The sequence below is a fragment of the Triticum dicoccoides genome, chromosome 7A (genome assembly GCF_002162155.2).
Source record: "Triticum dicoccoides isolate Atlit2015 ecotype Zavitan chromosome 7A, WEW_v2.0, whole genome shotgun sequence".
Lineage (NCBI taxonomy): Eukaryota > Viridiplantae > Streptophyta > Magnoliopsida > Poales > Poaceae > Triticum > Triticum dicoccoides.
This window is the reverse complement of record NC_041392.1, coordinates 48727869-48753672: the sequence shown is the minus strand read 5'-3', so window position 1 is coordinate 48753672 and position 25804 is coordinate 48727869. Positions and strand designations below refer to the sequence as shown.

Sequence of the window (25804 nt, the reverse complement as noted above, 5' to 3'; positions counted from 1 at the left end):
TAAGGCCATGAACCTTTTGCTACTATGACTGCTAGTTAAAAATACAGGTTCAGACTGTCATTTTTTTTTACAATGATTGGCATTTCTATGACAATTGGATAGGTTAGTTTTGGTTTTGGTTTTCCTGGCTTCACACTGCTAATCATCAGTCCAAATAATTGATCTTGACAGCAGCAGCATCTATGAACACATTTTATGGTTACAGTGTCACAAGGTCATACCTACTACCAGAACACCAACTGCAGAGTGCAGAGTTTTGTCCTTGGGCGTACTGCATTATTGTTAGGTTGATGTCTTGATGAATATGAATTTTTGTTGTACTAAAAGTGTGGGCAATTTGTGATTAAGTGTATACCTGCTGTTCTTTAGTCGTTGCTAATTATTCAGAATTCCGAACTGACCTGGTCTTCATCCTCTGATGACAGTGGGCAATTACCTCCCGGTCTCGCAAGTGCGCGACGACGTAACATCAGCGTACAGGGAAGAGCTGGAATGGCAAGCAAGGAATATGTTGCTCCCATACAAGAAGATGTGTGCTCAGAGACAGGTTGACCGGCTTGCACAATTGCCTGATTTACCATGCAATTTGCAGTTAACATAACTCATGAAATCTGATACAGATAGTGATATGTTTTACCCTGTTTGATCAACAGGTGGAAGCTGAAGCTGTTTTACTTGAATCTGACGATGTGCCTGCTGCTATAAGCGAGGAAATCGACAAATTCAACATTGGCAAGCTGGTCCTGGGCTCTTCGTCGAGAAGCATATTCCGAAGGTACATTCGGATTGTTGTCGTTTCAGCATAAGAAAACTTTTAGGATGACTAGCTGGAGCATTGTGACAAATAGTCAGAAAAGCTTAAGCATTTGGTAGGATGATCATTGTCTTCTCATTTAATTCCCCAGCTACCAGCTAACACTGAAGGTTGCACTGCAACTACTAATTGATTGCAAGTTCAATATGGAAATTTGCAGAGAATTTAAGATGAACAATTCTTTATTATGAAACAAAAGCCTAGTACAGCATAGATGCGAAATGCCTAGTACAATCCTAATCATGTGATTATCATTGTTAACTACTTGCAGGAAGCTCAAAGGAAGCAAGACTGCAACCAAAATCTCCGAATGCATTCCAAGCTTCTGTACGGCATACGTCGTCTCAAAGGGCAAACTGTCATTCGTGCGCTCGGCTACATCTGATGCCTGCGAAACACCCAAGACCATATCTTCTTCAACCGTTTCTTCTCCTAGCTCCAAAAGCCTTTCCAGTGCGCCCTCAGGTAATACTGAAGTCTGCATTTGATTTTGGTTTCTGAAAATTGTTGGTTACACCTATCAACTGAATACAAACAAAAATATGTATTAGAGTGTCTAACTATTCTGTCTACAGCAGAGTGGGATGACAGAAATGGAACAGCAGCTGTATTATTCCGCCAGTCATCTCTGTCATCGCAGCGTGATCACGCACTCGCAAATATAAACAGGTCGGCCAGCAGGGGAGCTACCCCTTCAGGCAGTGCTGGCAGCGAGATCTCTTACCATGCTGATACAACCCTGAAGACAAATTCACACTCAATCACATCAGTAGCGCAGCTCAGTAGCAGCAGCAGCAGTGGGGATTCAGTTTACAGGAGCTTCCGAGGAGATAGCTTCCGAGATATCTCTGATCTGCAGGCAGCAGTTTCAGAAACTGCAACAGAACTGAAGCATTCTCATGACCAGGTAGCCGTTTCACCCTGGGTAAAAATATTTCATTCTATTGGGTACAAAAAAAAATTCTTTTAAGATGATGGAAGAGTTCATCTCTAGGCCTCAGCATCATACGATGCACACTGCCAAAGCAAAATATCACTACATGAAAGCTAACATGTTTACCCAAATGAATGTGCAATTTATGATCTTTTTTGGCTCAACAGGATGATCTGAAGCTTCAAATTGAGAGTATGAAGGTCAAACTGCGTCATCTTCAGAATCTTCATGATGTTTCTCAGAATGAGCCGGTTGACTCCACTCAGAAAGTAAGATTTTTTTTTAACTATCTGAAGTGTTCAGTAACCTACAAGGTCCTAACTATTTCTTCTTGAAATCTTGTTGTTAGTTACCCAACGACTTGGGCATCCGGCGTGTCGAGGACGGAATTAAGCTTAGAGAGATTGACCTGACAGAAGAGATGGTGAAGAGATTGGTAAGACAAATGGAAAGAGAAGAAGAGCAGGTGGCCGAAAGAGAAGCTCAGCCTAAACAAAGCTCTTCTGAAGAGGACAGTAATGGTGATCACCAAAATTCTAGTGACCTCGAAACAGGACGGAAAAATACTGGGCGATGTCTTACAGAGTATAATAGGTACTCATGGGAGCATATCCAGGCAGCGACTTCATCATTTTCAAGCGATCTTGTGATCGGTAAGGGAACATATGGGACCGTCTACAAGGCTAAGTTTCAGCATACAATTGCAGCAGTGAAAGTTTTGAACTCCCTTGAAGGTTTTGGAACTCAGCAGTTACAGCAGGAGGTACTGTATTTACTTGCCAACACACAAATGTTTTTTACTAGCTGCTCATATTATACCAAAAGGGTGATTTTTAGCAAACAAAATTGGGAAATTTTAAGATACTCCTCAGTTAATATAAGTCATTACTTTTCGATGATCCAATGACTCATGCCTACTATTGATAGGTGCTACTATTAATAGGTGAGAGCCTATAAATGACCATATAGGGCTAATATGAACATTGCATATTGCCATGAAAGCACAATGGTAAATATGGAAAATATAGTTATTTTAGTATTAAGGCTATTTATCTTTCTATTTGGCTAGTTTCACATCAAAGGCATGGTTATGTTCATTTTCACTTCAAATCTCAACTACAAATATCCTCTTCCTTTTGAGGGAAATAAATACATATATTTCGATTGTGATCCCTTTGAGCATTCCCGTCGTAAAGAAATCTCAAAACAAGACCAACTTTCCCATCATTAACACATAATACTTTGATTGTGATCCTTTTTGGCAAAAAAAAAACTGGTTTTGTTAAAAAACAAAATCAAACAGAATTCGAGTTCAGTTATTGTCTGAACTTTTGTTTTGCAACTCCTAATTTCATCTTACCACCTGCAGCTGGAGGTCCTGGGCAAGATCCGGCACCCTCACCTGCTGCTGCTGCTGGGCGCGTGCCCGGAGCGCGGCTGCGTGGTGTACGAGTACATGGCGAATGGCAGCCTGGACGACGCGCTCAACCACCGCCGGAACGGCATGCCGCCGCTCGCCTGGTACGACCGCATCCGGGTCGCCTGGGAGGTGGCCACCGCCGTCGCCTTCCTCCACAGCGCCAGGCCGGACCCCATCATCCACCGCGACCTCAAGCCGGCCAACATCCTGCTCGACCGGAACCTCTCCAGCAAGGTCGGCGATGTCGGCCTCTCGACGGCGCTGCTCCACCACTCGGGCGCCGGAGGTGGAGGAGGCCAGCAGCAGTCCACGATGGTGAGGAACACGACGCCCGTGGGCACGTTCTGCTACATCGACCCGGAGTACCAGCGGACGGGCGCCGTGTCGGCCAAGTCAGACGTGTACGCGCTCGGCGTGGTAGTGCTGCAGCTGCTCACGGGGCGGACGTCGCCGCTCGGGCTCGCCCATGCCGTGGAGACCGCACTGGAGGAAGACGGCGGTGACTCCTTCGCGGAGATGCTGGACGCAACCGCCGGGCAGTGGCCGCCAGAGGAGGCTAGGGAGCTGGCCGCACTTGCGCTGCGGTGCGCAGAGATGCGACGCAGGGACCGGCCCGGGCTGCGCGAGCACATCCTCCCGGCGCTGGAGCGGATCAAGGACATCGCTGCCAGAGCCGCCAGGGAGACGAAGGCCCTTCTCCGGACAGCATCATCGTCAGCAGCCCCAGGCCACTTCCTCTGCCCCATTCTTCAGGAAATCATGGAGGACCCATGCGTCGCCGCCGATGGGTACACCTACGACCGGAAGGCGATCGAGACATGGGTGAGCATGAAGGACAAGTCGCCCATGACCAACCTCCGGCTGCCGAGCAAGAGCCTCATCCCCAACCACTCGCTCCGGTCGGCCATCATGGACTGGAGCTCCAAGAACAGATGATGATGCACGCAATGTTAGATAGACCTTGTGCAGAAATAGTCTTGGGAAATATAGCTTTTGTGTTGTGTTGTGTTGTGTAGGTACACTGAAATGTGCATGTGATTCCTCAAAAGAATATCAAAATGTGAATAAACAAAAAAAATGCTCTTATCATTTGTTTTTATTTGCATTAAAATGGAAAACATCCACCAGGGAAACCTACTGTTCTATTAAAAACACATTTGTTTTCCTGGGGTGTACTGTTTTGCAGACTTGTTTCTCATATCAGTTCTTGCTAAATCTCAGTCGACTGAGACCTCGTTAAGTCTCAGTCAATGCTATACTCATATAGTACTACAATTTATGCCAGTTCATAAGCATTTTCCACAAACTATACTTTGAGATTTTGTACTGTGTTTGGCTGGGAGGTAACCGAATTTGCCAGCTGGTTACTTGCTTTTGCCCATGTTTCGCATCACACAAGCTTAAGAGCATTTTCAAAGCATTTCAGCATAAGAAACATTTCCGAGTCAAGCTTCTAACCAATACTCCCTCAGTCCCAAAATATAAGAACGCTTTTAACACTACACTAGTGTCAAAAACGTTCTTATATTATGAGACGGAGGGAGTAGTCCATTAGCTTTACCGAACGATCGTAATCACCTTCAACTCCCCACCTCCCTCAAGGTCACAAGAAGACCTCTTCTCCTCAAGGTCACAAGAAGACCTCTTCTCCTTTGACGGAAACACTGAAACTGGATTTGTTATTGTTCTCTCCCCTTGTCTTGCATTGCTTGTAGCCATTACACAGGCTGATGCCTGGACGGCAGCAGTATTGTATTCCACGAAATTTGATTGCACGGCCTGCAAGCTGATATCATCAGATAATCACTAAACAAGTAAGCAGTCAAACCGTAAGACAGACGAGTTTTCCAAATGATGCTTATAACAAGGAAGCTGCTGGAGGGGGCAGAGCTGAATTACCTATGGTTAGCCAGAACCATGATCATCTCCTTGCTGCTTATTCTCGGCTTCGAGCCATTCGTCGCTGCCGTCAATCCACTGACGCAGATCTGCTACTACAGAGACTCCCACATGAACGAGAGCACCTACAGAGAGAACCTTGAGCTCCTATCTACTGCGCTATTCAGTAGTGCCTCATCCACACGAACCAACCTCGCCAAGGGCTTCGTCGGAACTGACCAAGACCGCATATACGGCGTCGTGGTGTGCCGCGGTGATGGCGTCGTCGATGCCTGCCCCAGCTGCATCACCACAGCATTCCAGGATGTGTGGCGGGTGTGCACAAACCACAAGGAGGCGCATATTCTATACAAGGATTGCATCGTCCACATCTCTGCGAAGGATCTTATCTACGACTCTACTGTTGTGCTGAACAGGTTGCTGGTCTTCACGGACACCACAAAACACAATATGGATCCCAACATCCCCAGCGAGGTGAGCGCCAAGTACACCGATGTCAGCATTGATGGCAACATCAAGGTGCTGCTTCAAGAGACAGCCAAACAAGCAGCCTACAACTCGACGATGATGTACGCCACCGGCCGCATGGATGTCTACAGCACAATCCCGCTGCTCTACTCTCTGGCGCAGTGCAACCTGGAGTCCTGGACCTACCGCCAAATGACTGTTGGGATTGCCTCGACAATATCAGGAGTGCGGCGAAGAGTTTCTTCTACCAGCAACGTGGTGAATGGATTGCTGGTGTGTGGTGCAATTTCAGGTATAGCACATATCAGTTCTACGAGGGTCAGCCCATGCAGCATATCACCTTGTCGGGTGCTGTAGATCCAACAATAAACATGCCGGCACCCAAGCCGGCGCCAGGGCCAGTTGATCTTCCCAGGCAGAAAGACGAGACTCCCAGCCATAAACACAAGAGTAAGCAAGACTATTTTATATGTTGAAACATTCCTTAAAACATAACCACCTATGTTTGTGTGAAATCTTTTGTTTTAGGGAATATAATAAAGGTTTTGATCATTACCACTGTTGCGCTTCTACTAGCATCATTTTTCTGCTTCATCGTTTGGCTTGGACTGGTCAAAAGGCACATAAAAGGTTTGTTAAGGAAATGCAACTGTACTCACAAATCTCTTAGGCTATTCAGATTCATATATACTTTACATCAGCATTACCTGAAAGGATTAGATAAACTCTGCCTTTTGAATTTAGGTAAACTGAGCTCACAGGAAGATGAAGAACTGGTCTGGGGAATAGGAAGGAGTCCGGAGTTCAAGCTTTTTGATTTTTCAGAAGTATCAAATGCTACAAATAACTTCTCAGATGAAAATAAATTGGGGCAAGGTGGCTTTGGTCCAGTATACAAGGTAAAAGAACACATTTATTATTCCTGTAAACAAAGAGAACAAAATGGAATAAGTTTGCGTTGATGGCTAAATTTGTACGACCATGTAGATTTTATACATGTAGCTTTAATTTTACCCAGAAGCATGGGGGATTACCAGTCAGAAGATAAGTAAAAGCACTTCTATTTCGCAAGATGATATTGTATCACTAATCAATCTCATTTGAACCTCCATAGGGCCAGCTTCCAGAAGGTTTGGAGATAGCAATTAAGAGACTTGCTTCACATTCTGGGCAAGGTTTCACAGAGTTCAAAAATGAAGTCCAACTCATAGCCAAGCTCCAGTACACAAATCTGGTTAGACTGTTGGGATGTTGCTCACAAGGGGAGGAAAAAATATTGATCTATGAATATTTGCCAAATAAAAGCTTGGACTCCTTTATCTTTGGTATTAGTTCACGTAATATCCTGTTATGTATTATATATGGTTTAACTCTGTCTGCTAAAGCCATCCAGTCCTCCCCATCTATCTAATATACATATATTTGTAAACTAATGTGCAGATGAAACTAAAAGAGCTTTACTGAACTGGAATAAACGAAAAGCAATTATCGAAGGAATAGCGCAAGGACTTCTATATTTGCATAAACACTCCCGGTTACGTGTCATACATAGAGATCTTAAAGCAAGTAACATTCTTTTGGACAGTGAGATGAATCCTAAAATATCAGATTTTGGGCTTGCAAAAATATTCAGTTCAAATGATATTGAAGGGAACACAAAAAGGGTTGCTGGGACATAGTAAGCTCTTCCTTAAGTACATACTACTGCAAGTTAACCAAATACCAGACAGAAGTTTACTTTTTTTTCTGTATATTTTCACAGTGGGTATATGGCTCCAGAGTATGCATCAGAGGGCCTCTTCTCGATCAAGTCTGATGTATTCAGCTTTGGTGTTCTGATTCTCGAGATCATCCATGGAAAAAGGAACTCGTCTTTCCATAAAAATGGGGACTTCTTCAACCTTCTTGGATATGTAAGTATTTTCTGTATCCCATATGTAAAATTACTCTGTTTATCTGATGACCTTTATCTAATATGTGTCTAAACTCCTTCAAGGCATGGAAGTTGTGGAAAGAAGAAAGATGGCTTGAGTTCGTTGACGAATCAATAGTTTCAGAGTCACATGCATCAGACACAATGAGGTGTATCAACATCGCATTGCTGTGTGTACAAGAGAATGCAGCTGATAGACCCACCACAATAAGCATGGTTACAATGCTAAGCAGCGAAAGTATACCCCTGCCTGAACCTAAGCATCCAGCATATTTCCACGTAAGGGTAACGGATGAAGAGCCACCTAGCGCTAACGATGTGACAATGTCTGCTCTACAGGGCAGATAATATCATTCTGCATGATGTCGTTGCTTTCCTGAGGGGGGCTCCTTCTGTTTTATTAACACTAAAGTTGAGACAGAAACAGAAACGTGCCTTTGGTTAAGAGCGTGTAATGAAAGGGAAGACAATCTACTCATGTTCAGACAGACAAAAGGATGGCTACTTAGTGTGCATAGTGTAATGTTGAATCATAACCGGGCGCCTTGGTTGCTAATTACTCGTCGACTTCATGTTCGTGAACGATGAATTGTGAAGTACAGTGGTTTCTGTCTACCTTTTGTGTAGAAATGGTAATGCTTGCCTACAGAAGTACAGATAAAGGGGTAATGCAACGGTAGGTTAAGATTATTCATCCAACAACAGAAGCTTTTGTACTAGTACTGAATGAAACCATAAGCATAAGCATCCACAGAGCAGAGCAAAGGGCTATCTGCACTGAATCCTTTTTTGACAGGTATATTTACTGAATCGATTCAACGCGGTAGTTCCAGTCCCCTAAATAACAACAAAAAATTCCCCGAAGCTAACCTCGCTTGACGGATCGATCCGAGTAAAGGGGAATCGCGGGCTACCTGTCGGGCACCTTCGGAGGAGGAGGCGGGGAAGACGCGAGATGCCTCGCCGCCGCCTCGATCTCGGCACCGCGTCGGCCTCCCAGGGCCGTCGCCGACCACCACCAGATCCATTGCGGGGCAGCCGCCGGAGGTTGCTGCGGCGGCGCTACGCTGGTCGCAGCGCTCGCGCTCCCGCTGGGGTGGAAGTGGAACGAGCGAGGGACAGGGAGAGAGAGCGCGCCCGCTGGGCTGGGATGGACGGCGGACGGCCGGGTGCCGCGCGCCGGCCTGACTATGAAAACGAAAGTCTGATGAAGTGCACGTGGCCACATATCTGATACAGTACATTATTTCTTTTTTTTTTGAGTGCCCAAGAAACTACTCAGGCTGTAATACACTCGGAGGCAACAAGGTCCTGAAGTCTGTCGGGAACTTTAGCAATTATTTCCTGGTCTCCGCTAATCCTGGCTTCAGCAGCGAGCTCGTGTGCTAGCTTATTGCATTCTTTGGGGACGTGTGATATTTTGTATTCAGAAAAGACTGCAAGGGTAACTTTTATGTCCAGGATCAGACCAAATAGTGGCGATCTGCTTGGGTTATCAGCACTGCAAAGGTTGGTCAGAGACTTGCAGTTAGTTTCCCACACCACCGGTCCCTTATAGAAGTTCGCCAAGGACTGAAGGCCGATCAGCGCAGCTCGACCCTCCGCTTCCTCGGCCGTGCGTGAATGTGGCAGTTTCCTGCAGACTGGAGACAAGACCAAACCGGCGTGATCACGGTTCACCGCTCCCGCCCAGTTATTGCCATTTTCTTGAAAAAAACGCCGCGTCAGTATTGCACTTAGCCCAGCCAACTGCCGGAGTCGACCATAGTAAGCGTTGAACAACGAGGCCGCTCACCCCTGATTTGAACAGAACCCCAGTAGTTTTGCCTGAAACTGAAAGTTCCTGGACCGAAGCAGATTTCCATTCCTCCTCATATCTCTGAAGGAAGTCCACTGATCCCAATATTGACTCCTTGCCCCCTGCATGGACACAATCATCTCGCAAGTGCCAACATCTCCAAAGGAGAAAGAGTATTTTTGCACGTAGATCATCAGACACCGTGTCCAGAAGTATCTGTAACCAGTCGCGACCCGTGTAGCGGAAGCTTTTCTCTGGAGGGAGATCCCAAACTTCCCTCGTGGCCTGCCTCAGAGCTCTACTTTTAGTACAGTTAATCACCGCATGATGCTCATCCTCTGCTGCTGTACCACAAATGATGCAGGTACCATCCTGAATGATGGTTCGTCTGAACTTATTGCACTGGGTGGCAAGGGTATCAGTTGCTACCCTCCAACCAAAAATCCTGACTTTGGGGGGTACTTTCGCCTTCCAGATCAAATCCCATATGTTGCGGTCATTGTTGTCGCTAGACGAGCTGGAGGGAGCCAAGTTCGTATGACCTTCGATGGCAGCCGCAAGTTTGTATGCACTCCTGACTGAAAAATTGCCACTCTTTTCATAATGCCACGCGATGCAGTCCGTGGCATCCACCCTCGGGATGGGGATTTTGCAAATCTCATCCGCATCAAAGGAGTGAAAAATTTGCCTTACTAGTGGCTCGTTCCATTCTTTCCTGTCCGAGCACATGAGTTGGTTTACCCATCTTAACCTGGACCTCCTTATGAATGTAGCTGTTTTCAGTCCCTCATCTCTTGGAATCCACTGGTCTCGTTTGATTTGGATACTCCTACCATCTCCCACTCGCCAAATAATACCCTTTTTAAGGAGTTCTAAACCAGCCTCGATCCCCTTCCACACGGGAGATGCATCAGACGCAAAAACAGTGTCCAAAAGGTTGCCATTCGGGTAGTATTTTGACTTGAGTATCCTAGCACAAAGGCTATTTGGATTCTGGACCAGCCTCCAGCTCTATTTGGCAAGTAGAGCAATGTTAAATAGGTGCATGTCCCTAAAACCTATTCCACCCGCTCTCTTCGGCAACATCATGCGTTCCCATGACATCCAGTGAACCTTACGGTGTCCATTCTCATCCCCCCACCAGAAATCTCGAATCAGCTTCTCGTATTTACCGCAAAATCCTTTTGAAAGGAGGAAAACACCCATCGTGTAGCACGGTAGAGCTTGGACGACTGATTTGACATGAACTTCCTTTGCAGCATACGCCATATACTTTTCCGACCAATCATTACATCTTTTCCGAAATCTATCCATGATCGGCTGAAAATTATCATCCTTCACTCTCCCTTCTGGGGTCGGGAGTCCCAAGTACTTGCTCTCAAAGGACGAAGAGATCACTCCCAATGTGCTCTTGATTTCTTCCCTAGTTTCAGCTGGGCAAATCTCACTGAATAGAATAGAGCATTTGCTCTCACTAAGAAGTTGGCATGTACCCTTCTGAAAGTTTTCCAAGACTCTTCGGATGACTCTTGCTTGATCCACTGTTGCCTTAAAAAAGAGAAGGCTATCATCAGCAAAAAGGAGGTTTGAGATGCCCGGGCTATTCCTCGCGATTTTAAGAGGTGTTAGGTTCCCATCGTTAATTTCCTTACATAGCAGATTAACTAAGCCATCTGCAACAAAAAGGAATAAGTACGGGCTGAGGGGATCTCCCTGTCTAAGACCTCTAGATGGCGTGAAAGGTTCTAGCAGCTCTCCATTGCACCTGACCGAGTATCTAACTGACCATACACACTGCATAACCCAGCTCGTCCGCCTCTTATCAAAACCGGTTTTCAGCAGCACCTCCTCGAGGAAGCACCAATCTACCCTGTCATATGCCTTGGCGAGGTCCAGTTTATACGCACAATGTGTATTATGGGTTTTCTTGCTGTGTTGTATCTTATGGAAGCACTCAAAAGCAATGGTGGCGTTATCTGTTATAATCCTGCCGGGGATGAATGCACTCTGGGTCTCTGAAATGATGCCATCCAGCAAGGGGCGTAACCGGTTCACAAGGCACTTTGAGATCACCTTGTACAGGACATTGCATAAGCTTATAGGCCGGTAATCTCTCAGTGATTGAGGGTCTTTACTCTTGGGAATGAGTACAATCACTGTGTCATTAATCCCTTTCGGTAAGTGGCCACTATCAAAAAAAAACTCAGAACACCTTTGATAACGTCATCTCTGAGAACTTCCCAGTTTCTTTGATAGAATCTCGCAGGAAATCCGTCCGGCCCAGGAGCTTTAAGGGGACCGATCTGAAACTGAGCGTCACTAATTTCCTCTGTTGTGAAGTTTTTTATTAGCTCTTTGTTCATGTCCTTACTCACCTGTTGGGGAACGTAGTAATTTCAAAAAAAATCCTACGCACACGCAAGATCATGGTGATGCATAGCAACGAGAGGGGGGAGTGTGATCTACGTACCCTTGTAGATCGACAGCGGAAGCGTTATGACAACGCGGTTGATGTAGTCATACGTCTTCACGGCCCGACTGATCAAGCACCGAAACTACGGCACCTCCGAGTTTTAGCACACGTTCAGCTCGATGACGATCCCCGGACTCCGATCCAGCAAAGTGTCGGGAAGAGTTCCGTCAGCACGACGGCGTGGTGACGATCTTGATGTACTACTGTCGCAGGGCTTCGTCTAAGCACCGCTACAATATTATCGAGGACTATGGTGGCAGGGGGCACCGCACACGGCTAAGAATATGATCACGTGGATCAACTTGTGTGTTTCTGGGGTGCCCCTGCCTCCGCATATAAAGGTTCAAGAGAGGAGGAGGCCGGCCGGCCCCTATGGCGTGCCAAGGAGGAGTCCTCCTCCTAGTAGGAGTAGGACTCCTACTAGGAGGGGGAAAGAAGTGGGGAGGGAGAAGGAAAGGGGGGCGCCGCCCCCCCCCCCCCCTCTCCTAGTCCAATTCGGACCGGGGGGGAGGAGGCGCGCGGCCCACCTTTGGCTGCCCCTCTCTCTCTCCACTAAGGCCCATATGGCCCATTACTTCTCCCGGGGGGGTTCCGGTAACCCTCCGGCTTTCTGGTTTTCTCCGAAATCACCCGGAACACTTCCGGTGTCCGAATATAGCCGTCCAATATATCAATCTTTATGTCTCGACCATTTCGAGACTCCTCGTCATGTCCGTGATCACATCCGGGACTTTGAACAACCTTTGGTACATCAAAATGTATAAACTCATAATATAACTGTCATCGGAACCTTAAGCGTGCGGACCCTACGGGTTCGAGAACAATGTAGACATGACCGAGACATGTCTCCGGTCAATAACCAATAGCGGGACCTGGATGCCCATATTGGCTCCTACATATTCTACGAAGATCTTTATCGGTCAGACCGCATAACAACATACGTTGTTCCCTTTGTCATCGATATGTTACTTGCTCGAGATTCGATCGTCGGTATCCAATACCTAGTTCAATCTCGTTACCGGCAAGTCTCTTTACTCGTTCTGTAATACATCATCTCGCAACTAACTCATTAGTTGCATTGCTTGCAAGGCTTAAGTGATGTGCATTACCGAGAGGGCCCAGAGCTACCTCTCCGACGATCGGAGTGACAAATCCTATTCTCGAAATACGTCAACCCAACATGTACCTTTGGAGACACCTGTAGAGCACCTTTATAATCACCCAGTTACGTTGTGACGTTTGGTAGCACACAAAATGTTCCTCCGGCACACGGGAGTTACATAATCTCATAGTCATAGGAACATGTATAAGTCATGAAGAAAGCAATAGCAACATACTAAATGATCGGATGCTAAGCTAATGGAATGGGTCATGTCAATCAAATCATTCAACTAATGATGTGATCCCGTTAATCAAATGACAACTCTTTGTCAATGGTTAGGAAACATAACCATCTTTGATTAACGAGCTAGTCAAGTAGAGGCATACTAGTGAAACTCTGTTTGTCTATGTATTCACACATGTATTATGTTTCCGGTTAATACAATTCTAGCATGAATAATAAACTTTTATCATGATATAAGGAAATAAATAATAACTTTATTATTGCCTCTAGGGCATATTTCCTTCAGTCTCCCACTTGCACTAGAGTCAATAATCTTGATTACACAGTAATGATTCTAACACCCATGGAGCTTTGGTGCTGATCATGTTTTGCTCGTGGAAGAGGCTTAGTCAACGGGTCTGCTACATTTAGCTCCGTATGTATCTTGCAAATCTCTATGTCTCCCACCTGGACTAGATCCCGGATGGAATTGAAGCGTCTCTTGATGTGTTTGGTTCTCTTGTGGAATCTGGATTCCTTTGCCAAGGCAATTGCACCAGTATTGTCACAAAAGATTTTCATTGGACCCGATGCACTAGGTATGACACCTAGATCGGATATGAACTCCTTCATCCAGACTCCTTCGTTTGCTGCTTCCGAAGCAGCTATGTACTCCGCTTCACATGTAGATCCCGCCACGACGCTTTGTTTAGAACTGCACCAACTGACAGCTCCACCATTTAATGTAAACACGTATCCGGTTTGCGATTTAGAATCGTCCGGATCAGTGTCAAAGCTTGCATCAACGTAACCGTTTACAATGAGCTCTTTGTCACCTCCATATACGAGAAACATATCCTTAGTCCTTTTCAGGTACTTCAGGATGTTCTTGACCGCTGTCCAGTGATCCACTCCTGGATTACTTTGGTACCTCCCTGCTAAACTTATAGCAAGGCACACATCAGGTCTGGTACACAGCATTGCATACATGATAGAGCCTATGGCTGAAGCATAGGGAACATCTTTCATTTTCTCTCTATCTTCTGCAGTGGTCGGGCATTGAGTCTGGCTCAACTTCACACCTTGTAACACAGGCAAGAACCCTTTCTTTGCTTGATCCATTTTGATCTTTTTCAAAATCTTGTCAAGGTATGTGCTTTGTGAAAGTCCAATTAAGCGTCTTGATCTATCTCTATAGATCTTTATGCCTAATATGTGAGCAGCTTCACCGAGGTCTTTCATTGAAAAACTCTTATTCAAGTATCCCTTTATGCTATCCAGAAATTCTATATCATTTCCAATCAGTAATATGTCATCTACATATAATATCAGAAATGCTACAGAGCTCCCACTCACTTTCTTGTAAATACAGGCTTCTCGAAAAGTCTGTATAAAACCAAATGCTTTGATCACACTATCAAAGCATTTATTCCAACTCCGAGAGGCTTGCACCAGTCCATAAATGGATCGCTGGAGCTTGCACACTTTGTTAGCTCCCTTTGGATCGACAAAACCTTCCAGTTGCATCATATACAACTCTTCTTCCAGAAATCCATTCAGGAATGCAGTTTTGACATCCATCTGCCAAATTTCATAATCATAAAATGCGGCAATTGCTAACATGATTCGGACAGACTTAAGCATCGCTACGGGTGAGAAGGTCTCATCATAGTCAACCCCTTGAACTTGTCAAAAACCTTTTGCGACAAGTCGAGCTTTGTAGACAGTAATATTACCGTCAGCGTCAGTCTTCTTCTTGAAGATCCATTTATTCTCAATTGCTTGCCGATCATCGGGTAAGTCAACCAAAGTCCATACTTTGTTCTCATACATGGATCCCATCTCAGATTTCATGGCTTCAAGCCATTTTGCGGAATCTGGGCTCACCATCGCTTCTTCATAGTTCGTAGGTTCATCATGATCTAGCAGCATGATTTCCAGAACAGGATTACCGTACCACTCTGGTGCGGATCTCACTCTGGTTGATCTACGAGGTTCAGTAGTATCTTGTCCTGAAGTTTCATGATCATTATCATTAGCTTCCTCACTAATTGGTGTAGGTGTCGTAGAAACAGTTTTCTGTGATGTACTACTTTCCAACAAGGGAGCAGGTACAGTTACCTCATCAAGTTCTACTTTCCTCCCACTCACATCTTTCGAGAGAAACTCCTTCTCCAGAAAGTTTCCGAATTTAGCAACAAAAGTCTTGCCTTCGGATCTGTGAAAGAAGGTGTATCCAATAGTTTCCTTTGGATATCCTATGAAGACACATTTCTCCGATTTGGGTTCGAGCTTATCAGGTTGAAGCTTTTTCACATAAGCATCGCAGCCCCAAACTTTCAGAAACGACAACTTTGGTTTCTTGCCAAACCATAGTTCATAAGGTGTCGTCTCAACGGATTTCGATGGTGCCCTATTTAACGTGAATGCGGCCGTCTCTAAAGCATAACCCCAAAACGAAAGCGGTAAATCAGTAAGAGACATCATAGATCGCACCATATCTAGTAAAGTACGATTACAACGTTCGAACACACCATTACGCTGTGGTGTTCCGGGTGGCGTGAGTTGCGAAACTATTCCGCATTGCTTCAAATGTACACCAAACTCGTAACTCAAATATTCTCCTCCACGATTAGATCGTAGAAACTTTATTTTCTTGTTACGATGATTTTCAACTTCACTCTGAAATTCTTTGAACTTTTCAAATGTTTCAGACTTATGTTTCATTAAGTAGATATACCCATATCTGCTTAAGTCATCTGTGAAGGTGAGAAAATAACGATATCCGCCACGAGCCTCAATATTCATTGGACCACATACATCTGTATGTATGATTTCCAACAAATCTGTTGCTCTCTCCATAGTACCGGAGAACGGTGTTTTAGTCATCTTGCCCATGAGGCACGGTTCGCAAGTACCAAGTGATTCATAATCAAGTGGCTCCAAAAGTCCATCAGTATGGAGTTTCTTCATGCGCTTTACACCGATATGACCTAAACGGCAGTGCCACAAATAAGTTGCACCATCATTATCAACTCTACATCTTTTGGCTTCAACATTATGAATATGTGTATCACTACTATCGAGATTCAATAAGAATAGACCACTTTTCAAGGGTGCATGACCATAAAAGATATTACTCATATAAATAGAACAACCATTATTCTCTGATTTAAATGAATAACCGTCTCGCATTAAACAAGATCCAGATATAATGTTCATGCTCAACGCTGGCACCAAATAACAATTATTTAGGTCTAATACTAATCCCGAAGGTAGATGTAGAGGTAGCGTGCCAACTGCAATCACATCGACTTTGGAACCGTTTCCCACGCGCATCGTCACCTCGTCCTTAGCCAATCTTCGCTTAATCCGTAGTCCCTATTTCGAGTTGCAAATATTAGCAACATAACCAGTATCAAATACCCAGGTACTACTGTGAGCATTAGTAAGGTACACATCAATAACATGTATATCACATATACCTTTGTTCACCTTGCCATCCTTCTTATCCGCCAAATACTTGGGGCAGTTCCGCTTCCAGTGACCAGTCTGCTTCCAGTAGAAGCACTCAGTTTCAGGCTTAGGTCCAGACTTGGGTTTCTTCTCTTGAGCAGCAACTTGCTTGCCGTTCTTCTTGAAGTTTCCCTTCTTCTTCCCTTTGCCCTTTTTCTTGAAACTAGTGGTCTTGTTGACCATCAACACTTGATGCTCCTTTTTGATTTCTACCTCCGCAGCTTTCAGCATTGCGAAGAGCTCGGGAATAGTCTTATTCATCCCTTGCATATTATAGTTCATCACGAAGCTCTTGTAGCTTGGTGGCAGTGATTGGAGAATTCTGTCAATGACGCAATCATCTGGAAGATTAACTCCCATCTGAATCAGGTGATTATTATACCCAGACATTTTGAGTATATGCTCACTGACAGAACTGTTCTCCTCCATCTTGCAGCTATAGAACTTATTGGAGACTTCATATCTCTCAATCCGGGCATTTGCTTGAAATATTAACTTCAACTCCTAGAACATCTCATATGCTCCATGACGTTCAAAACGTCGTTGAAGTTCTGATTCTAAGCCGTAAAGCATGGCACACTGAACTATCGAGTAATCATCAGCTTTGCTCTGCCAGACGTTCATAACATCTGGTGTTGCTCCAGCAGCAGGCCTGGCACTCAGCGGTGCTTCCAGGACGTAATTCTTCTGTGCAGCAATGAGGATAATCCTCAAGTTACGGACCCAGTCCGTGTAATTGCTACCATCATCTTTCAACTTTGCTTTCTCAAGGAACGCATTAAAATTCAACGGAACAACAGCACGGGCCATCTATCTACAATCAAACATACATAAGCAAGATACTATCAGGTACTAAGTTCATGATAAATTTAAGTTCAATTAATCAAATTACTTAAAGAACTCCCACTTAGATAGACATCCCTCTAATCCTCTAAGTGATCACGTGATCCAAATCAACTAAACCATGTCCGATCATCACGTGAGATGGAGTAGTTTCATTGGTGAACATCACTATGTTGATCATATCTACTATATGATTCACGCTCGACCTTTCGGTCTCCGTGTTCCAAGGCCATATCTGTATATCCTTGGCTCGTCAAGTATAACCTGAGTATTCCGCGTGTGCAACTGTTTTGCACCCGTTGTATTTGAACGTAGAGCCTATCACACCCGATCATCACGTGGTGTCTCAGCACGAAGAACTTTCGCAACGGTGCATACTCAGGGAGAACACTTCTTGATAATTTCAGTGAGAGATCATCTTATAATGCTACCATCAATCAAAGCAAGATAAGATGCATAAAAGATAAACATCACATGTAATCAATATAAGTGATATGATATGGCCATCATCATCTTGTGCCTGTGATCTCCATCTCCGAAGCACCGTCATGATCACCATCGTCACCGGCGCGACACCTTGATCTCCATCGTAGCATCAATGTCGTCTCGCCAATCTTATGCTTCCACGACTATCGCTACCGTTTAGTGATAAAGTAAAGCATTACTGCACGATTGCATTGCATACAATAAAGCGATAACCATATGGCTCCTGCCAGTTGCCGATAACTCGGTTACAAAACATGATCATCTCATACAATAAAATCAGCATCATGTCTTGACCATATCACATCACAACATGCCCTACAAAAACAAGTTAGACGTCTTCTACTTTGTTGTTGCAAGTTTTACGTGGCTGCTACGAGCTTAAGCAAGAACCAATCTTACCTACGCATCAAAACCACAACGATAGTTTGTCAAGTTGGTGCTGTTTTAACCTTCGCAAGGACCGGGCGTAGCCACACTCGGTTCAACTAAAGTTGGAGAAACTATCACCCGCAAGCCACCTATGTGCAAAGCACGTCGGGAGAACCGGTCTCGCGTAAGCGTACGCGTAATGTCGGTCTGGGCCGCTTCGTCCAACAATACCGCCGAACCAAAGTATGACATACTGGTAAGCAGTATGACTTATATCGCCCACAACTCACTTGTGTTCTACTCGTGCATATAACATCAACACATAAAACCTAGGCTCGGATGCCACTATTGGGGAACGTAGTAATTTCAAAAAAATTCCTACGCACACGCAAGATCATGGTGATGCATAGCAACGAGAGGGGAGAGTGTGATCTACGTACCCTTGTAGATCGACAGCGGAAGCGTTATGACAACGCGGTTGATGTAGTCATACGTCTTCACGGCCCGACCGATCAAGCACCGAAACTACGGCACCTCCGAGTTTTAGCACACGTTCAGCTCGATGACGATCCCCGGACTCCGATCCAGCAAAGTGTCGGGGAAGAGTTCCGTCAGCACGACGGCGTGGTGACGATCTTGATGTACTACTGTCGCAGGGCTTCGCCTAAGCACCGCTACAATATTATCGAGGACTATGGTGGCAGGGGGCGCCGCACACGGCTAAGAATATGATCATGTGGATCAACTTGTGTGTTTCTGGGGTGCCCCTGCCTCCATATATAAAGGTTCAAGAGAGGAGGAGGCCGGTCGACCACAATGGCGCGCCAAGGAGGAGTCCTCCTCCTAGTAGGAGTAGGACTCCTACTAGGAGGGGGAAAGAAGTGGGGAGGGAGAAGGAAAGGGGGGCGCCGCCCCCCCTCCCTCTCCTAGTCCAATTCGGACCAGGGGGAGGAGGCGCGCGGCCCACCTTTGGCTGCCCCTCTCTCTGCACTAAGGCCCATATGGCCCATTACTTCTCCCGGGGGGGTTCCGGTAACCCTCCCGCTTTCCGGTTTTCTCCGAAATCACCCGGAACACTTCCGGTGTTCGAATATAGCCGTCCAATATATCAATCTTTATGTCTCGACCATTTTGAGACTCCTCGTCATGTCCGTGATCACATCCGGGACTCGGAACAACCTTCGGTACATCAAAACGTATAAACTCATAATATAACTGTCATCGGAACCTTAAGCGTGCGGACCCTACGGGTTCGAGAACAATGTAGACATGACCGAGACATGTCTCCGGTCAATAACCAATAGCAGGACCTGGATGCCCATATTGGCTCCTACATATTCTACGAAGATCTTTATCGGTCAGACCGCATAACAACATACGTTGTTCCCTTTGTCATCGGTATGTTACTTGCTCGAGATTCGATCGTCGGTATCCAATACCTAGTTCAATCTCGTTACCGGCAAGTCTCTTTACTCGTTCTATAATACATCATCTCGCAACTAACTCATTAGTTGCATTGCTTGCAAGGCTTAAGTGATGTGCATTACCGAGAAGGCCCAGAGATACCTCTCCGACGATCGGAGTGACAAATCCTATTCTCGAAATACGTCAACCCAACATGTACCTTTGGAGACACCTGTAGAGCACCTTTATAATCACCCAGTTACGTTGTGACGTTTGGTAGCACACAAAATGTTCCTCCGGCACACGGGAGTTACATAATCTCATAGTCATAGGAACATGTATAAGTCATGAAGAAAGCAATAGCAACATACTAAACGATCGGATGCTAAGCTAATGGAATGGGTCATGTCAATCAGATCATTCAACTAATGATGTGACCCCGTTAATCAAATGACAACTCTTTGTCAATGGTTAGGAAACATAACCATCTTTGATTAACGAGCTAGTCAAGTAGAGGCATACTAGTGACACTCTGTTTGTCTATGTATTCACACATGTATTATGTTTCCGGTTAATACAATTCTAGCATGAATAATAAACTTTTATCATGATATAAGGAAATAAATAATAACTTTATTATTGCCTCTAGGGCATATTTCCTTCATCACCCTCTTTTGAACAAGCTGCAGAATTTCATGTGGCCTCACTTCTGCTTCTTTTACATATAGGCTTTGAAAAAACTGCCGCGCCATCATCTTGATTTCCTCTCTGTTCTCCTTCCAAACACCTGTGCTATCTTTCAGCTTCATAATCTCATTCTTTTTCTTTCTCCATGTTGCTTTTCTTTGAAACCATTTTGTATTTCTATCACCCTCTCTAAGATACGTAGCCCGCGACCGTTGTCTCCACATGAGCTCTTCTCTCAGTAGCAACTCATCCAATTCCTTCGAGTATTTCTTGATGTTTTCTTGCTGTTCAACTGATCTGGGTCCGCTCCACAGGGCACAAACTTTACTCCTTATCGATGTTGTTTGTTTGATCATAGAGGCAAAATCTCTGTCAGCCCAGGAAGCCAAAGCGGACTGCATCAACTTTAGTTTAGCTCCCACGTCCTGAAGGTTTGTAGCCGATCCATTCCTACTCCAAGCTGCATTAATGGTGTTCTGCAAGGTATCCGGACGCTCCCACATCTGCTCGTAACGGAACTGCCTGCTCTTTCTTTCCCCTTTGGGTCTCCACTCATTTCTTTTTCCTACACGCAGCAACACAGGCAAGTGGTCTGATCTGGAAGAGTAGATGTGCTCAATCGAAGCATCTCTGAAGTAATCTGACCATTCCGGTGAGGCGACCCCCCTGTCCAGACTGGTTTTGACATTCCTCCATCCCTCTTGTTTGTTGTCAAAGGTCCAACTTGGGCCTTTAAAACCAAGGTCAAACAGGTTACAATCAGATAAAGCCTTTCGAAAATTTTCCATGAGTCGTTCCGATCTTTTTGTAGCTGAGAAGTGCTCCGATTGCCACATCGCCTCATTAAAATCCCCCATCATCAGCCATGGAGCATTTGAGTTACTTTTTAATCTCCTCAGCAATTCCCACATGAGATGCCTATCACTTGCTTTTGGTTCACCATAGACAAAAGTACAACGCCACTGCAAACTCAAAGAGTGAAAATGCACTAACACATCGATGTACCTCGGGCCAACGGCAAGCTTTATTACTTCCACACTTTCATCATAGAAGAGCACAATACCAGCACCTTTTCCTATGTCGGGTTGCGTGATACAATGCCTGAGGCCAAGCCTCCACTTTAACTTATTGACGAAGGAATTGCTTTGCCGCGTCTCAGACAGGAACACAAGCTTGGGCTTGTATGTGTGCACTAGGCACACTAGTTCCTGAACTGTCCGGGGTTGCCCCAAACCCCGGCAGTTCCAGCTGAGGAGACTCATGTCTCCTGACGGGCGTCGCCATTTGCGCCCGTCAAAGTACCGATGGCCCCAGGATCGGTTGCCACCTTTCCACCTTGCTGACCTATGCCTTGCTTCTCCTCCTGACCGCTACATAACTTCTTTCTGATTACAAGTTTGCCTGAGCTACTCACACTCTCTACTTTCTCACCATCTAGAGCTCTATCCTGCCTTTTGCCTAGAGCAGATTTCACAATTTTTACAGCCCTACTTTCAGTAATGTTTACAATGGATTCAGAGTGACTAAGACCCCTGCGTCCACTGTTAGTAACTCTTGACCCAAGCGTGCCTCTTCCACCATCCTTAGTGTTGACATTACTTGGTGTTGTACTCCCTGAAGCTGAATTTTTGTCTTTGACATTGTTTAAGGCTTTCTTAGTTTCATTAGGATCAACCTTTGAGTCCTCCAACATCGGTTTTACCACTGCACCAATTTCCAGGGGTCTTCCATCATCACCTGGGGTGAAAAGAGTGTTAGTGTTTGGGTTCTGGGTGCTAACAGCAGGTGGAGCGGGGCCGCTAGTGTCGGTGATGGGCGGCATATCCCCTCCTGCTGCTGCCCCAGGCACTATCTTGGGGTCATGCACCACCCTCTCAGCCTTATCCTGCAAGAGCTCGAAGCTGGTGTCGATAGGTATAGGCATATTCCCCATCGGCGTGGGTAGGGTCTTCGGAGGTGTTGGAGATTTCGTAGCATTTGTTTCATCAACATTGCTCACGGGTGTTGCAATTGCCTCGGTGTTCGCTTGTGTACCTTCATCTCGCTCCTTCTGGATTGTGTCAGTTTCCATCCCATCGCCCATCGAGAGCCGATCAACACCACCCTGCACTTGCTCCACGGCCGACAGCACCATGGCCTGGATGACAGGCTTGGGAGCACGCCACAGGGTAGTTGGAGACTGAGGGCCCCTTCCTTGTCCCATTTTCTCAGGCAGGAACCAAGCACGGGGGTCATCAAAGTGCACCGGTAACACCCCAAGCTCCTTATTGTACCTCAACTTCTTTTCTGCATTTGAGAAATCACACCTTGTTTCCATATGTCCAATGTAGCCGCAGAATAAACAGAAATTTGGCAATCTCTCATACCGCAAGAAAACTGTCACCTCCTCTTCAGTAATCTCATCGGCAAGCGTAATCTCCTTTTGCAAAGCAGAGTACAAGGGCAGCTGGACTCTTACTCTGAGAAACTTGTCACAAATATTGCCCCTCGCATGCTGGTCGATCATCACCACTGGACCAACCTGCTCACCCAGACTGCGAGCAAGCTCCTTAGTGAGGAGATAGAAGGGGATACCCCTAAACTAAACCCACATTGGCATATGAGAAAAAGATATCGATGCAGGATCAACTCCATCCTCCAAGCCGACCACCAGGAACACGTCTCCCTTGTACTGCCACGACCCCCCTTGATGACGTGTTGCCGGTCTCCATCCTCAGAAAACTCAAGGATGAATTTCCGCCCTTCCTCCGCAGCCAGTTCATGGTCACCCAGCTCCCCACGGACCTTCCATACCTTCTTCATGTGGTCGATCACTTGTCTGGAGTTCACTAGCAGTACGGACAGGAAGAGTCCGACTGCTAGGAAACGTGCCTGCACAGCCTTCCGGGCGCCTGACATGTTGATGACTAGAGTCTTCTTCATAGGACTCTGCTCAGCCTTGGCAACCTCCTTCCCCGGCCGCTGGAGCTTGGTGGAGAGGCCATGGTCGACGAACAGGCCGGCCGAGCTTCCAGCAGCAGAGCCCGACCCCTGAACACCATTCGTCCCCACACCAACATCCCTCGACGCCTCCCCAAGCCCATTTTCAGGTGGACGTTCATCGCTGCTATGAGGCAAATCGACAAACACTTTCTGTGCGAGTGGAGAGCACAAACCTGAGAAGGAGATACTGGGGATGGATTCTGCAGAAAAAGCCTCTCTCTATATAGCAAAACATCCATGGCCTTGTTAATACCTTCTTTATGCTCTGAATTACTCCCTGTAAATGAGAACCCTTACATCTCCTTTGGCAGAAACGCCCCCCATGATTCATACTGCTCTTCATGTCCCTTAATGCAGGAGTTAGTACTTGTCTCCGTTGATTGCCCACGTCCTGGGTCAGACGGCTCCTTTCTCTCATCATCAAGGAGATTGAAAGCAAGGAGTATGGCTTTAGGTTTCCCAATTGAACTCTCAATGATGCGATCTGGATCTTCAATCTTTCGATGGTAGTGACGGTGTCTTTGATGCGGTTTCTGAAATTGGCTAAGGAATTAGGGAATGATTGGGTAGGATTGTAGAAGAGGATTCTGGGGTTGGTTTTCGTGGGGATTCTGTTTTCAGGGATTATCCATCGGCGATTTCTAGAGGGGAAGGGGGAATCACCTCTGGTTGGTTTCAGGAGAGAGACAGTTGCCATAAAGTTTCTGAGTTGAAATATTCTCAAATGGAATTCATTTGTAGTCTGGATGATGAGGTTTGGGAATTGAGGATGCATTTTCATGACAGAGATAATCTTGAGAGAACTATGATGTTGTCAGACATCACTTTTTACAATCTAGTTGCACTGATAGAGACTGAAGGATATGGGGTGAGGGATTACATGTACTATTTGAAGGATCCTGGCCTAGGGATAGAAGGAATGCAAGAAATAGAGGATGATGACATGCTGGAGGAAATTCTAGACCACATAGTACAGCAGAAGCAGAAGATTTTCAATGTGATAGTTGTTAGGGCCAGTTCCCCCAAACCTGCACACATAAATTGCAGTGCTAATGTTATTGAGTAGCAGATACCTCTGCAGGAAATTGGAGAGCCCCAACTGTATCAGGTAGATGAAGAAGGAGTGTTGTTCAATGCACATCCTAGTTCAATTCAAACACAACAGCAGTAGTACCAGTAGAAGAACCAAGACCAATATAGTTTCAAACACAGCAGAGCACAAACAATTTAGAGGAGCAACTGCAAATAGAAAAAGTTATGGAGGAGAGAAGGAGAAAGGAAATTGCAATGTTTAGGAAGAATGAGAAAGAAAAAGAGAAGGCCACTCATTTGAAAAGGAAAGCTGCATTTATGGACAATGAAGAGGATAGTGATGATGATAATTTATCAGAATATGGGGATATCCTTGCTAGGCTTGAGGAAATGAAAAAACAGAGGGATGATCCATTACTGCATTATGAAGGGGACACAGATGTTGAGGAGATGTGGGATACAGATGAGGAGGAGGAACTGTATGAGCCATCGGGTGAAGAAGAGGATGATGATGATCAAGAGGAGGGGGAATTGGAGGAATTGGAGGAAGTGGTGCAAGGGGAGCAACACAATGAAGAGGAGCAAGAGAGTGGTCAACATATTCAGAAGAAGAATAAGGCCAAGAGAGACAGAAAAGGGCCAACTAGCAGATCACATGGAAGTGTAGAGAAAATGTTTGAGGATGACTGGATACCATCAGATGATGAGGACAAAAAACCATTAGACCTGGGTTTGGAAGATGATGATGGTGTTGAGGCAATGGCTTATGTGTTGCCCAATGGTAGGAAGAGCAGAGCAAAGAAAATGAAGCCAAGGTTATGATATGCTGAGGACAGAGCTGACCCACAAGACCAATTTGTGAAGCATCTTTGCTTTATTGATATGTACCAGTTTAGAACTGCACTCCAAACCCTGCACATATCACAGAACAGGAACTATGAGTACCACAGAAACTGCAGTGACAGGGTTATAGCACAGTGCATAGATGAGCAATGCCCTTTTTATATAGCAGCTTCTCAGATTGCAAATGAGAAGACATTTACCATTGGAAAGCTGTATTTGGTGCACACGTGCCCTTCCGTGTCAGAGAGCACCAAAGTCACTGCCAAGTGGGTTGCAAAACATTGTGAGGAGGCAGTGAGGAATGACCCTAACACAACAATAACAACAATAATTAACACTGCAAAGAGCAAGTATGGAGTGGAAATTTCAACCCACATGGCCTACAGGGCTAGGAAGGCAGCAAAGAATGTTGTTTTAGGAGATCAAAAGGCCCAATACACCAGGATTAGGAATTATTTAGAGGCTGTCCTAGACACCAATCCAGGTTCTAGATGTATTGTGACAACAAAACATATTAGGGAGCATCCTAGCAAGAACCCTAGGTTTCATGGACTTTTCATCTGCCTGAATGGATGCAAA

The 25804-nt window shown here is 45.5% G+C and overlaps 1 protein-coding gene and 1 long non-coding RNA gene across 5 annotated transcripts in view; one reads left to right on the top strand and one right to left on the bottom strand.

Annotated features, from left to right (window-relative positions):
• Positions 1–4267, top strand: part of LOC119327750 (U-box domain-containing protein 35-like) — a 5296-nt gene extending 1029 nt beyond the window's left edge. The window contains exons 3-9 of one of the 2 annotated variants that reach the window (XM_037600846.1): positions 426–547; positions 654–775; positions 1086–1279; positions 1393–1721; positions 1916–2017; positions 2098–2511; positions 3118–4267. In XM_037600846.1, coding sequence (XP_037456743.1) covers positions 426–547; positions 654–775; positions 1086–1279; positions 1393–1721; positions 1916–2017; positions 2098–2511; positions 3118–4104 — 2270 coding nt within the window. In that variant the 3' untranslated portion in view covers positions 4105–4267. Of the gene's footprint in view, positions 1–425; positions 548–653; positions 776–1085; positions 1280–1389; positions 1722–1915; positions 2018–2097; positions 2512–3117 lie in introns of both variants that reach the window. The other variant, XM_037600845.1, reaches the window with a different exon arrangement.
• Positions 4268–4551: 284 nt separating this feature from the next.
• LOC119327751 lies at positions 4552–8660 on the bottom strand. Of its 3 annotated transcripts, none has more exons than XR_005158671.1 (3): positions 6243–8660; positions 5068–6143; positions 4552–4954 (listed from the first exon to the last, which is right to left on the bottom strand). It is a non-coding gene; the product is annotated as an uncharacterized LOC119327751 (long non-coding RNA). The 3 variants fall into 3 exon arrangements; XR_005158670.1 differs by having other exon boundaries at positions 5068–6457; positions 6570–8660; XR_005158669.1 differs by having other exon boundaries at positions 5068–8660.
• Positions 8661–25804: the final 17144 nt, after the last annotated feature.